This window comes from Mya arenaria, chromosome 1 (assembly GCF_026914265.1).
Source record: "Mya arenaria isolate MELC-2E11 chromosome 1, ASM2691426v1".
Lineage (NCBI taxonomy): Eukaryota > Metazoa > Mollusca > Bivalvia > Myida > Myidae > Mya > Mya arenaria.
In genome coordinates, this window is record NC_069122.1 from 21,516,999 (window position 1) to 21,531,065 (window position 14,067).

At 38.4% G+C, this 14,067-nt stretch overlaps 1 protein-coding gene across 1 annotated transcript; it reads left to right on the forward strand.

The window, feature by feature from the left end:
• The first annotated feature begins 291 nt into the window (after positions 1 to 291).
• Positions 292 to 10,649, forward strand: LOC128238841 (NADH dehydrogenase [ubiquinone] 1 alpha subcomplex subunit 10, mitochondrial-like). Its single transcript, XM_052955120.1, has 8 exons — positions 292 to 915; positions 1,069 to 1,155; positions 2,528 to 2,646; positions 4,200 to 4,288; positions 6,189 to 6,243; positions 7,070 to 7,182; positions 8,351 to 8,465; positions 10,321 to 10,649. Exons 1-8 carry the CDS (start codon positions 402 to 404, stop codon positions 10,423 to 10,425), a joined length of 1,197 nt encoding a protein of 398 aa, XP_052811080.1. The 5' UTR covers positions 292 to 401; the 3' UTR covers positions 10,426 to 10,649.
• The last annotated feature ends 3,418 nt before the right edge of the window (positions 10,650 to 14,067 follow it).

A 14,067-nucleotide genomic window follows, 5' to 3' on the forward strand; every position in this document is an offset into this window, starting at 1 on the left:
TTCTCCGGGTTCTCCGGTTTCCCCCACAACACAAGACCACACTCTCGCGCACAGAAAAATAAATTAAAGATAACAGCTAAGGTATTCAGAACCTATAAGTTTTTAAAGTAGTTACAACACAATATGAATTGAACATTGACCCTTGCAAGTGCCCCATTGAGGCTCGTTTAATGCGCGTAGTTGAAGTTGAAAGGGGAAGTAACGCTGCGTTAGGTTTTGCTTTGAGAGTTTCTTATAATGGTGTAGAAGCGCCTAATTTTACGACGATCGAGAAGTTCGTAAAAGAAAATTTGACATGCGCAGAGGAAACTTCCGCTGTCTCCGGCGAAAGGAAAACATTTAAAGATCAATGTTATTTGCGGCTTGCCGTTGTTTCCTTCTGATCTGAAAACATTTCATCAATGGCAGTTGCACGCGCGCAGCTTTTGCCACTCGTGCGCGCATGCGGTTCAGTACTGTCACGCCCTGCAAATTTTGTAGCGCCCGTTGCAGTTGAAGGGCAAAGAAATCTGACAAGCAATCCAAAATATAAAAAGCCCTACCCATCATGGATGCCGTTTAACTTTCTGTCTTCGTTGATTGATTTTACATCAGCGAGACTGAACGACAATAGTAGAATAATTCAAGTTGATGGTCCACCTTGTGTCGGCAAATCACTGTTTGTTGACAAACTGGCCGAGCATTTTAAATTAAGATCATGTCATGGTTACCAACCTAAAGACTGGTACATGGATGGTGATTTCGACACACGCCATCTAAATGACTTCATTTCAAACCCTAAGTTGAAAATTCTAGATGTTGACACTTTCTACCGGGAAGAAACACCAAACCTACACTTCAGTGGAAAGCAACTTCAAGTTTTCCGCCAAAGATGGTATCATTATGCTGATGCCCTTAGCCATTTATTGTCAACAGGTATCTAAATTTTGCTCATATTAGAGACTTCATGTCTTAAGAATAAGAGTCTGCATGACTAAAGAGTCTGCATATTTAATGTATAGTCCATATAAACACTGACAGTGTTGCATAGTTTTATGGTGACTGAATTGTTTCTTGTAATTGTTACAGGAATAGGCACAGTTATGGAGACAAGTGTATGGAGTGACATTGTATATGCCAGAACACTAGCGGACATGGGCTATTTCTCAAAGAAAGGTAGTATACCACTATCTGCTGTTAATATTTGACACTGTCAGTCATTCATGCTGTTATGAAAAGTCATCTGTCTGTGCATTTTATACTTAGTGCGTTGTAATCTCACTAATAAATAAAAATATAGTATTGACTTTTCTGGCCTGTTTAAGAAAAGCTTGATTTTGACAACTGCTGTCATTACTGGGCTGTCAGCTCTGAGAAATGGGAATTTGGCCATATTTTTAGTAGATACAAATGAAACAAAAATAGTTTTAGTGCAAATTTGTTTATGCGTATTAATATAAGTTCCATTGTGAATACTGCTGACACCTAAAATGACTCCCGGATCCCCTTACTGGGTATAAACCAGTACTGGTGTCCATTTTGTGGGGTCATGAGGAAGTACCCTGCTGGCAGACATGTGAACCTGGCAATGGCAGAGAGGTAAATTAAGGTCTCAAAAGTGGTAGATTGGGTTCAAAAGCGGTAGGTTTTCTAATTCCTTTAATTTTCAGTCAAAACAATGCTGGAAACAATGTAAACAATAACTTGATATTTGTTAGGCTGCTGGTGGATCAAAGTCTCTTGGGTGTGAGGTAGACACCATGTTCACTGAACCACACTCTCCACTGCAAATTGATGTAATATTCATGTATCAAAGTACATGTGTATGTAGTGTCAATAATAAATTATTTTTATTCACCCTGTTTGTTGTCCACTCAATAGTGGAGAGGGATGGAGGGGAATTCTTACTAAAATTTTGGGGAAAGCATATTCCTCGGCTTAGAAATTGGGCCTAAGGCATGTGTGAAATGCATGTGAAAAGGTCTGCATTGGACATTTACAAATTTGTCATAAAAAATGAATTTAATATATGGTGTAAACAGCACTACCCTGATTTTGACATATCCTAGTTCAATATTGTCCACAAGAACCCCAAATAGCAAGATGAAAGATGTTTACTCTGGTAAAGTGTATTATAAGGAAGCAGACTATTACAAAAGAGTAGACGCAAACTAGAGAACCATTGGTCAGTCAAGGAAAAGGCCATGCCATGAACTTATTCTTTCCATATTATCTGTGTATACATTATTCTGATGATAATTCCAAGCTTCAGGATGGAAAATAATTCTGTAATAATCAGTCGTTTACCCTTATTTTAAATGTGTTATTACTATCAGGTTCATAGGATTATGTTTAGTCAGTGGGCATAGTGTGACATTCAGTATTGTCTTCAACTGTCCATAAAACCACTGTTCCACATTGTCAAATGGATCGCAAATATAACAAGACCAAATTTAATTGTCAACTTATGTCTATTTAATCCACTACATGTAGATGAAAACTGTAATTCTATATTCCTACATATATTTACAAAGCATTGTGATTACAGGGCTTCAGTACTATGAAAAATACAGGGAAAACAGCTGTTTTTACCTGTGGTACCCCAACTTGATTATCTACCTGGATGCCCCGGCTGCCTGGATTGTTGCTGAGATGAAAAAGAAAAATGTAAGCAAAAACTTATGAATAGAAAAATTACCGCCTTAACGTGATGTTTCCTTTTAATAGAAAGAATGTCTATTTTTTCCAGAATATCATGTTTTTTTCCTCATATATAGTTTGGTCAAGTTTTCTTGAAGAAGTAAAAAGAAAATGTATTTATTATTTAAAAACAATAACAGAAAAGCAACACAATATCATGGTCCTCTAACCCATTATTATGTTCGTGGAAATAGAGTCAAAATGTTCATTTGCAATTTGATCGTCGTATTGGCACAATGTTTTCAACATCTGGAAACTTTCCCAATTTAGACGGCACAGACAGGGAAGAAAATTTAGGCAGTTGCCTACTGTGCCTCGGTTATTCAGATCAGTACAGAATTACTGGCTTATTGCTGGATTTGGATTGAGCTCCATCCTCAGTATTTTATTGGGATTTGTTTATCCTGGGCTGGTTATTTTTCAGCTTGTCTGTTTTTAGCACTACTGGCCAAAGGCCAGAAGAGCTTATGCGATGGAAATGTGTACGTAGTATGTGCATCCGTGCGTCTGTAAACAATTCCTTGTTAACACGATACAGCCTTCAGTTTTGATTGTATCTCGATGAAACTTGTACAGTATCTACATATCCATTATAGCTTGGTTTCTTTCGACACCAGCCAGATACGCCCATGCATGCCTAGATTATGGGCCGTTATAGTATAAAAATCAGTGCGTCTGTAAACAATTCCTTGTTAACACAATACAGCCTTCAGTTTTGATTGTAAACAATTCCTTGTTAACACAATACAGCCTTCAGTTTTGATTGTATCTTGATGAAACTTGTACAGTATCTACATATCCATTAGGGCTCGGTTCCTTTCGAAAACCAGCCAGATCCGCCCATGCATGCCTAGATTATGGGCCTTGATAGTGTAAAAAAAATGCTATTGTGTAAACAATTGCTTGTTAACACGATACAGTCTTCAGTTTTGATTTTATCTCGATGAAACTTGTACAGTATTTGGATATCCATTAGAGCTCAGGTCCTTTTGAAAACCAGCTAGATCTGCCCATACATGCCTAGATTATGGGTCTTCAAATGATTAGATTATGGACCTTGATAGTATAAAAAAATGCTATTGTGTAAAAAAATGCTTGCGAACATGATACAGTCTTCAGTTTTGATTGTATCTCGATGAAACTTGTACAGTATTCAGATATCCATAAGAGGTTGGTTCTTTTAGAAAACGGTGATGTTGACCACACAAACCCAGCCAGTAGAGAATAGGCCCTTTTGGGCCTCTTGTTTAAGTAAAATAATCAGGGTGAATGGCATTATCTTTGGCAGTGTTGGCGTCAGACCTATCAGCGTGCAAATCTTTTCTCCTGGCCATAACTCAAAAAGCATTAAAGATATTCCAATAATACATTAGACACACCATGCCAGATGTTCCTTGGCTTTTTTTTTTTAATTGTCAACACTGACACTGACACACAATTGTTTAAGCCTAGATTTTCATGTACATATTTATTCTTTGATATATCAGTCCATATTTTTTGCTTCTTGTTTTGGTGTGTAGCCAGAGTATGAGAACAGCCCTGTGTTGAATGAGGACTACATCGAGACACTGAAAGGCAATTACAAGAAACACTTGTTGGAACCAATGAGGTAAGGTTTAGTATTGAGCTACAAGAAACACATGCTGGAATCTATGAGGGTAGGTTTGATACTGAGCGACAAGAAACACTTGCTGGAACCAATGTGGTAACATTTTATATTGAGCTACAAAAAACACTTGCTGGAACCAATGAGGTAAGGTTTAATATTGAGCGACAAGAAACACTTGCTGGAACCAATGAGGTAAGGTTTAATATTAAGCGACAAGAAACACTTGCTGGAAACAATGAGGTAAGGTTTAATATTGAGCGACAAGAAACACTTGCTGGAACCAATGAGGTAAGGTTTAATATTGAGCGACAAGAAACACTTGCTGGAACCAATGAGGTAAGGTTTAATATTGAGCGACAAGAAACACTTGCTGGAAACAATGAGGTAAGGTTTAATATTGAGTGACAAGAAACACTTGCTGGAACCAATGAGGTAAGGTTTAATATTGAGCGACAAGAAACACTTGCTGGAACCAATGAGGTAACGTTTAATATTGAGCGACAAGAAACACTTGCTGGAACCAATGAGGTAACGTTTAATATTGAGCGACAAGAAACACTAGCTGGAGCCTGTGAGGTAAGGTTTAATGTTGCGCTACAAGAAACACTTCCTGGAACCAATGAGGTAATGTTTTATATTGAGCTACAAGAAACACTTGCTGGAACCTATGAGGTAAGGTTTAATACTGAGCAACAAGAAACACTTGCTGGAGCCTATGAGGTAAGGTTTAATATTGAGCAACAAGAAACACTTGCTGGAGCCTATGAGGTAAGGTTTAATATTGAGCAACAAGAAACACTTGCTGGAGCCTATGAGGTAAGGTTTAATACTGAGCAACAAGAAACACTTGCTGGAGCCTTTGAGGTAAGGTTTAATACTGAGCAACAAGAAACACTTGGTGGAGCCAATGAGGTAAGCTTTAATACTGAGCAACAAGAAACACTTGATGGAGCCTATGAGGTAAGGTTTAATACTGAGCAACAAGAAACACTTGATGGAGCCTATGAGGTAAGGTTTAATACTGAGCTACAAGAAACACTTGCTGGAGCCTACGAGGTAAGGTTTAATACTGAGCTACAAGAAACACTTGATGGAGCCTATGAGGTAAGGTTTAATACTGAGCTACAAGAAACACTTGATGGAGCCTATGAGGTAAGGTTTAATACTGAGCTACAAGAAACACTTGATGGAGCCTATGAGGTAAGGTTTAATACTGAGCAACAAGAAACACTTGATGGAGCCTATGAGGTAAGGTTTAATACTGAGCTACAAGAAACACTTGATGGAGCCTATGAGGTAAGGTTTAATACTGAGCTACAAGAAACACTTGATGGAGCCTATGAGGTAAGGTTTAATACTGAGCTACAAGAAACACTTGATGGAGCCTATGAGGTAAGGTTTAATACTGAGCAACAAGAAACACTTGCTGGAGCCTATGAGGAAAGCCTTTAATATTTCCGGTAAGCTTTTACATATGTATTAGTTGCTGTCAAGCGTTCATACAGCATTGACACATGCAATCAATTCATAAATATATATATATATGTACATTTTATATATGTACATTTATGTCAAATGCGGTTGAAGAATTACTCGTTTGCGACAAGGTTTGAAAGAGATTTACTTAACCATAGACAAATACATAATTGTTATTTACATTTTTATTATTTCATAAAATAACAGTTATCAAAATTAGACTTAATGATGGCACTAGTGCATAACAGAATATCTGTTATTAAATATCTGAAATTTTGGGCTAGCCTGGACAGCATTTTACCAGTGCAGGGCTTGCTGGTTTTTGCTAAATTCAACCACTGAAATATTATTGCTGGATTATTCAAAATGTTCACGCTCATGCTTGTATCATGCGAAATTAATATTGTATATGGGATTGTTTCAGGCCATACTGCGATGTCCTTGAGTACGATGTCACCGACATGGAAGACCTGGACCTGGTATTTACCTACACTGAACTTTTATGTCCCCAAAAAGCGGGAAGATCCCAGCTAAAATGTTTGCGTAAAATTATGGAAAAAAAAATCAACATTTGCAGCATTGAAACAGAAGATATTATTTGTTCAAAACATTCTATGGGTTTATCAATAGACCAAGAACATGTAGGGTTTTTTTTTACAGAAGTTGTCTAGTTGATGTAAACAAATTTTATTTGATGCATTGCGCTAATTTTTGTGTGTTTAAGGAATTTGAATTAATTATAAAATAAACTTCTAAAGTTATTAGCCAGATCTATACTATTTCATTAAATCCCCCCTCCAAATCTTCCAACTACTTTTTATTTCAATAAATGAGAACAAGAAGTATTTAAATGTGCCCAAAACACACTATTTTGGATTAGAAACTGTTGAAATTTTGTTGGGGAAGTACACGAAACCCCCTGTCCCTATGGAACGCCCCTTTTAATATCAAATCCTTGATCAAGACCCTGTATACATTGTTCATAAATCCTGTTTTCGTTCTAATATTGTTCCTTAATCCCTTTTCTACACATACATTACTCATGAAACTTTCATTAAGTGTACTGTATTCATATATCCCTGCATTGTTCACGAATCCCCAAAATGTACCTTGTTTATTAACAAATCACTTACCACATATTCCTTGTTCATGAATCCTTAATCAAATGTAGTGTTCATAAATCCCTGCACTAGCCTACAGTGTTCATGAATCTCTGTCCTCACGTTTGTTGTTAATGAATGCCTACCCAAAACACACAGTGTTCATGAATATCTGGCCTCGTTAATGATGAACGTTGTTTTGCAGCTGTTTATGGACCTGGAGCATATGGACCTGATATCAAGGACGCTGGGTGACTACAAGAAGTTCAAGGACTGGAACAAGACAAAGGAAGAAGATTGGAGTGTTTACAGGCTCAGGTAAGGTTTAAGACCTCAATATTCCAAAAAAAAGCTTCAGTTTAATCTTAATCTGAACTAATTTCATCCCATTAAGAGCATAATATGATTAAAAAATATTGTGTGTTTTTCCTTCTGTTTTTAAAAGTATTATTTTCCCATCAATGTTACATTGGAAATGTTATGTTAGTCAGATAATCTGTGGGGTTGTATTACTTCAAGTAATTTACTTGCGTGAAAGTCATATAGTACGAGGCCGAAGGGCAAGTGTGTTGTATCTTTTGGCAAGCAACAAGAAGTGATACGATTCCACAGGTCCATATGTTAAGTGCTCCCAGAAAAAATGAGGGGGGAGGGGGGCTTATACATTTCCCCTTATCAGCAGATGCGTCGTTCTGTCCGTAAGTACATGTGTTACGGTATGCAAACTTGAGCTGCTCAAAACTCCAAAATTATTACACATACAGCCAAGAAACCTTGATGGAATGTTCTTTATGTGATGAAGTTTTGCACTTGTGATTTTGTTTCCTACTGCACTGACTAAAACCAGAGTTACTGCCTTTGAAATAGCAAAAAATTGCATTTCTGGACTTGTGCCGCTCAAAACACAATGAATATATTATCTAGAGTCATGAACTCTTAGAGGAATGTTAATTAGGTGATAATGTTGTAAACTGGGGTTTTGTTTTCTGCACCACTAGGAAAAACCAAAGTTATTGCCATTGAACTAGCAAAAATTGGCATTTCTGGACTTGTGTAGCTGCAAACTCCAAAACTTTCATGTACAAATGTATCTGTTACCATTGTTATTTATAATAAACATACTGGTTGCCTCTTCTATTCACCAGTAAGCAGCTATTGTTCACTTTATATTATCCATTTAACTTAGTTCACAGCTATCAGGAGTACACATACATAATGGAAACTGTTACTCATCAACTTTAGAACTCCAGGCTATACATGTAACTATACCAATTGACCTACTGCAACTTGTAAGACATTGATCATAACCCTGAATAACCCCAGACACTCAATGCGAGATCATGAATCGGCTGCCATTGAAAGGGTTGTTGGGGGGACATACATTCTTTACAATAATCTCTTGTGCTCTTTTTAATAGCTATCCGTCCAATAACGCCCAATGCGGGGCATTTATCACGTGTCTGTGACAGCTTTTGTTTTATTCCAGACTTGCAAGTGAAGTGAGACGAAAGCATATGACATCATGGCGTCCACCATTTGATGTGGATGAGATGTACATCAAAGAGGAGGAACTTATTGAGCTCACTGCCCTAAGGGACATGGTATGTGAGGGGTAGTAGAGAATAGGGACATGGTATGTGAGTGGTAGTAGAGAATAGGGACATGGTATGTGAGGGGTAGTAGAGAATAGGGACATGGTATGTGACGGGTAGTAGAGAATAGGGATATGGTATGTGAGGGGTAGTAGAGAATAGGGACATGGTATGTGAGGGGTAGTAGAGAATAGGGACATGGTATGTGACGGGTAGTAGAGAATAGGGACATGGTATGTGAGGGGTAGTAGAGAATAGGGACATGGTATGTGACGGGTAGTAGAGAATAGGGACATGGTATGTGACGGGTAGTAGAGAATAGGGACATGGTATGTGACGGGTAGTAGAGAATAGGGATATGGTATGTGACGGGTAGTAGAGAATAGGGATATGGTATGTGACGGGTAGTAGAGAATAGGGATATGGTATGTGACGGGTAGTAGAGAATAGGGATATGGTACGTGACGGGTAGTAGAGAATAGGGATATGGTATGTGACGGGTAGTAGAGAATAGGGATATGGTATGTGACGGGTAGTAGAGAATAGGGATATGGTATGTGACGGGTAGTAGAGAATAGGGATATGGTATGTGACGGGTAGTAGAGAATAGGGATATGGTACGTGATGGGTAGTAGAGAATAGGGATATGGTATGTGACGGGTAGTAGAGAATAGGGATATGGTACGTGACGGGTAGTAGAGAATAGGGATATGGTATGTGACGGGTAGTAGAGAATAGGGATATGGTATGTGACGGGTAGTAGAGAATAGGGACATGGTATGTGAGGGGTAGTAGAGAATAAGGACATGGTATGTGACGGGTAATAGAGAATAGGGACATGGTATGTGACGGGTAATAGAGAATAGGGACATGGTATGTGACGGGTAATAGAGAATAGGGATATGGTATGTGACGGGTAGTAGAGAATAGGGATATGGTACATGACGGGTAGTAGAGAATAGGGATATGGTATGTGACGGGTAGTAGAGAATAAGGACATGGTATGTGACGGGTAATAGAGAATAGGGACATGGTATGTGAGGGGTAATAGAGAATAGGGATATGGTATGTGAGGGGTAGTAGAGAATAGGGACATGGTATGTGACGGGTAGTAGAGAATAGGGACATGGTATGTGACGGGTAGTAGAGAATAGGGACATGGTATGTGACGGGTAGTAGAGAATAGGGATATGGTATGTGACGGGTAGTAGGGAATAGGGATATGGTATGTGACATAACAAAAATAAAATGACTCCCTTTGAAAACTTAAAAAATAACATCAAATTCATTTTAACATGTGAGACATTGAATGATTTAAAGATTTTAACAAAATCAGATGGAGAGAAGATCAGTTGTTGGTACAAGGTTAGAGAGATCTCTTCTGCTCGTCCAAGAAATGAGTTTTATAAGATACCTCGTGAATATTTCAGTTCTCAGAACTGCATTATATAAGATACCTTGTGAATATTTTACTTCCCAGAACTGAGTAATATTATATACCTTGTGATTATTTCACTTACAGGAACTGAGTAATATTATATACCTTGTGATTATTTCACTTCCCAGAACTGAGTAATATTATATACCTTGTGATTATTTCACTTCCCAGAACTGAGTAATATTATATACCTAGTGATTATTTCACTTCCCATAACTGAGTAATATTATATACCTAGTGATTATTTCACTTCCCATAACTGATTAATATTATATACCTAGTGATTATTTCACTTCCCATTTAACTGAGTAATATTATATACCTTGTGATATTTTCACTACCCAGAACTGTGTTATATAAAAATACCTCGTGATTATTTTAATTCCCAGATCTGCATGATATGATATATATATTTTGCAATTTCAGTTCCCTGAACTGCGTGGAAACCTCATGTGCATTGATAAAACTATTGACGTCAGCCCTCTCATCCCTGCCAAGGGAAGCTACCTAGATCCTGCTGTAAACAAATGAACTGTTTCTTAAAGTTGTCTCCCTTGCTTGGAGTGTTTGAGGTGATGCTATTGAAGAAAGTGTTAAAAACATTCAAAAATAATCCTTTATTTAAAATGTTTAATTTTTGTTTTTAAATGTGTCAACATGCTACTAGTTGCTTATTTTTGGCTGCTTCAAAAATGCAGAGCAGACGTTGTGTTTCATATGTTAAGTAATATATTAAATTACTTTAGAAAGGGTTATTTGTGCGTTTGGTCTGTATGACTATCCCAAATTTTTATCGAAAAAGGATTCAAATATTTGTGGTTTTAAATGAATTATAAGTCTTGATTGGTTTCAATAACTATTATGATAACTGTCACAATGTTACATTTGCACACCAGTCGGAACTTAAGGAAATGATATTAAATAACAGCACATTGCTGGCTTTGTCTCTGCAAAGAGGGATCAGGATATTGTTATCATAAAGAAGATACTGTAAGTGTTATCATGGGTGTTAAACACGTTAATGTGTGCCATTGCTTGAAAAGTGTGTATGATATTGACATGAAACATGGTACCTTTGTTTACTATGCCAGAGTACTTCTTTGTACCAGGTCCTTTAACTTGTTAAGACATTTGTCAACCTACATCCCTTGATCAAGATGGAAAAATGGACAAGCGCTGGCATCCACTTGCAGAACACATGGTTTAAGGCATGAACTATGGCTTTGAGGCAGTAAATGTTTAATAAAAAAGGTTCTAAAGCTTAAAGAAAATCCTGTGCTAAATTATAGGAACTTTAAGTTACATCTCTATGGATATGTCTCTATTCCTGAAACTTGAAATCTGATATGGTCATAGACTTGACAGAGATAAATGAAACTTGGGGTTTTAAGTTTCAAGTTTCAAGCTAGCAAGTTTTATTTATAATAAACCAGAAGGTCGTATACCCATGAGGCATAAAGTGCACAATGGTGATAAATATAAATAATATGTACTGCAGTAACATATTAACTAATAAATTTTATGACAATGCCTATTATACTAGACTGTTATATGACTGATGTGGTCTCAGACTTGACAGAAATGACTGAATCTTGAGGTCATATGACTGATGTGGTCTCAGACTTGACAGAGATGACTGAATCTTGAGGTCATATGACTGATGTGGTCTCAGTCTTGACAGAGATGACTGAATCTTGAGGTCATACGACTGATGTGATCTCCGACTTGACAGAGATAACTGAATCTTGAGGTCATACGACTGATGTGGTCTCCGACTTGACAGAGATAACTGAATCTTGAGGTCATATGACTGATGTGGTCTCGGTCTTGACAGAGATGACTGAATCTTGAGGTCATATGACTTGATGTGGTGTCCGACTTGACAGAGATGACTGAATCTTGAGGTCATATGACTTGATGTGGTCTCAGTTTTGACAGAGATAACTGAATCTTAAGGTCATATGACTTGATGTGGTCTCAGTCTTGACAGAGATAACTGAATCTTAAGGTCATATGACTGATGTGGTCTCAGAGATAACTGAATCTTGAGGTCATATGGCTTGATGTGGTCTCAGTCTTGACAGAGATGATTGAATTTTAAGGTCATATGACTTGATGTGGTCTCAGTCTTGACAGAGATGACTGAATCTTGAGGTCATATGACTGATGTGGTCTCAGTCTTGTCAGAGATGACTGAATCTTGAGGTCATATGACTGATGTGGTCTCTGACTTGACAGAGATGACTGAATCTTGAGGTCATATGACCGATGTGGTCTCGGACTTGAAGTCATTCGCCTGATGTGGTCTCAGACTTGAAGTCATTTGCCTGATGTGGTCTCAGACTTGAAGTCATTTGCCTGATGTGGTCTCAGACTTGAAGTCATTTGCCTGATGGGTCTCAGACTTGACAGAGATAACTGAATCACGAGGTCATATGACTGGTGTGGTCTCAGACTTGACAGAGATGACTGAATCTTGAGGTATTATGACTGGTGTGGTCTCGGACTAGAAGTCATTTGCCTGATGTGGTCTCAGACTTGAAGTTATTTACCTGATGTGGTCTCAGACTTGAAGTCATTTGCCTGATGTGGTCTCAGACTTGAAGTCATTTGCCTGATGGGTCTCAGACTTGGCAGAGATGACTGAATCACGAGGTCATATGACTGGTGTGGTCTCAGACTTGACAGAGATGACTGAATCTTGGTCATATGACTGATGTGGTCTCGGACTTGAAGTCATTTGCCTGATGTGGTCTCAGACTTGAAGTCATTTGCCTGATGTGGTCTCAGACTTGAAGTCATTTGCCTGATGTGGTCTCAGACTTGACAAAGATGACTGAATCATGAGGTCATATAACTGGTGTGGTCTCAGATTTAACAGAGATGACTGAATCACGAGGTCATATGACTGTTGTGGTCTCAGACTTGACAGAGATGACTGAATCACGAGGTCATACAACTGATGTGGTCTCAGAGATGACAGAGATGACTGAATCTTGAGGTCATATGACTTGATGTGGTCTCAGACTTGACAGAGATGACTGAATCTTGAGGTCATATGACTGATGTGGTCTCAGACTTGACAGAGATGACTGAATCTTGAGGTCATATGACTTGATGTGGTCTCAGACTTGACAGAGATGACTGAATCTTGAGGTCATATGACTTGATGTGGTCTCAGACTTGACAGAGATGACTGAATCTTGAGGTCATATGACTGATTTGGTCTCAGACTTGACAGAGATGACTGAATCTTGAGGTCCTATGACTTGATGTGGTCTCTGACTTGACAGAGATGACTGAATCTTGAGGTCATACAACTGATGTGGTCTCGGACTTGACAGAGATGACTGAATCTTGAGGTCATATGACTTGATGTGGTCTCAGACTTGACAGAGATGACTGAATCTTGAGGTCATATGACTGATGTGGTCTCTGACTTGACAGAGATGACTGAATCTTGAGGTCAAATGACTGATGTGGTCTCTGACTTGACAGAGATGACTGAATCTTGAGGTCATATGGCATGATGTGGTCTCAGACTTGACAGAGATGACTGAGTCTTGAGGTCATACAACTGATGTGGTCTCTGACTTGACAGAGATGACTGAATCTTGAGGTCATATGACTGGATGTGGTATCAGACTTGACAGAGATGACTGAATCTTGTGGTCATATGACTGATGTGGTCTCAGACTTGACAGAGATGACTGAATCTTAAGGTCATATGACTGATGTGGTCTCAGAGATGACTGAATCTTGAGGTCATATGACTTGATGTGGTCTCAGTCTTGACAGAGATGATTGAATTTTAAGGTCATATGACTTGATGTGGTCTCAGTCTTGACAGAGATGACTGAATCTTGAGGTCATATGACTGATGTGGTCTCAGTCTTGTCAGAGATGACTGAATCTTGAGGTCATATGACTGATGTGGTCTCTGACTTGACAGAGATGACTGAATCTTGAGGTCATATGACTGATGTGGTCTCGGACTTGGATACATTCGCCTGATGTGGTCTCAGACTTGAAGTATTTTGCCTGATGTGGTCTCAGACTTAAAGTCATTTGCCTGATGTGGTCTCAGACTTGAAGTCATTTGCCTGATGTGGTCTCAGACTTGACAGAGATGACTGAATCACGAGGTCATATGACTGGTGTGGTCTCAGACTT

Excerpts from the sequence above, each read along its gene's own strand:
- LOC128238841 (XM_052955120.1), top strand. The coding sequence starts at position 402 with ATGGCAGTTGCACGCGCGCAGCTTTTGCCACTCGTGCGCGCATGCGGT. Across the intron at positions 916-1,068 it reads TAGCCATTTATTGTCAACAG|GAATAGGCACAGTTATGGAG; the intron begins GTATCTAAATTT and ends TAATTGTTACAG. Across the intron at positions 4,289-6,188 it reads CACTTGTTGGAACCAATGAG|GCCATACTGCGATGTCCTTG; the intron begins GTAAGGTTTAGT and ends GGATTGTTTCAG.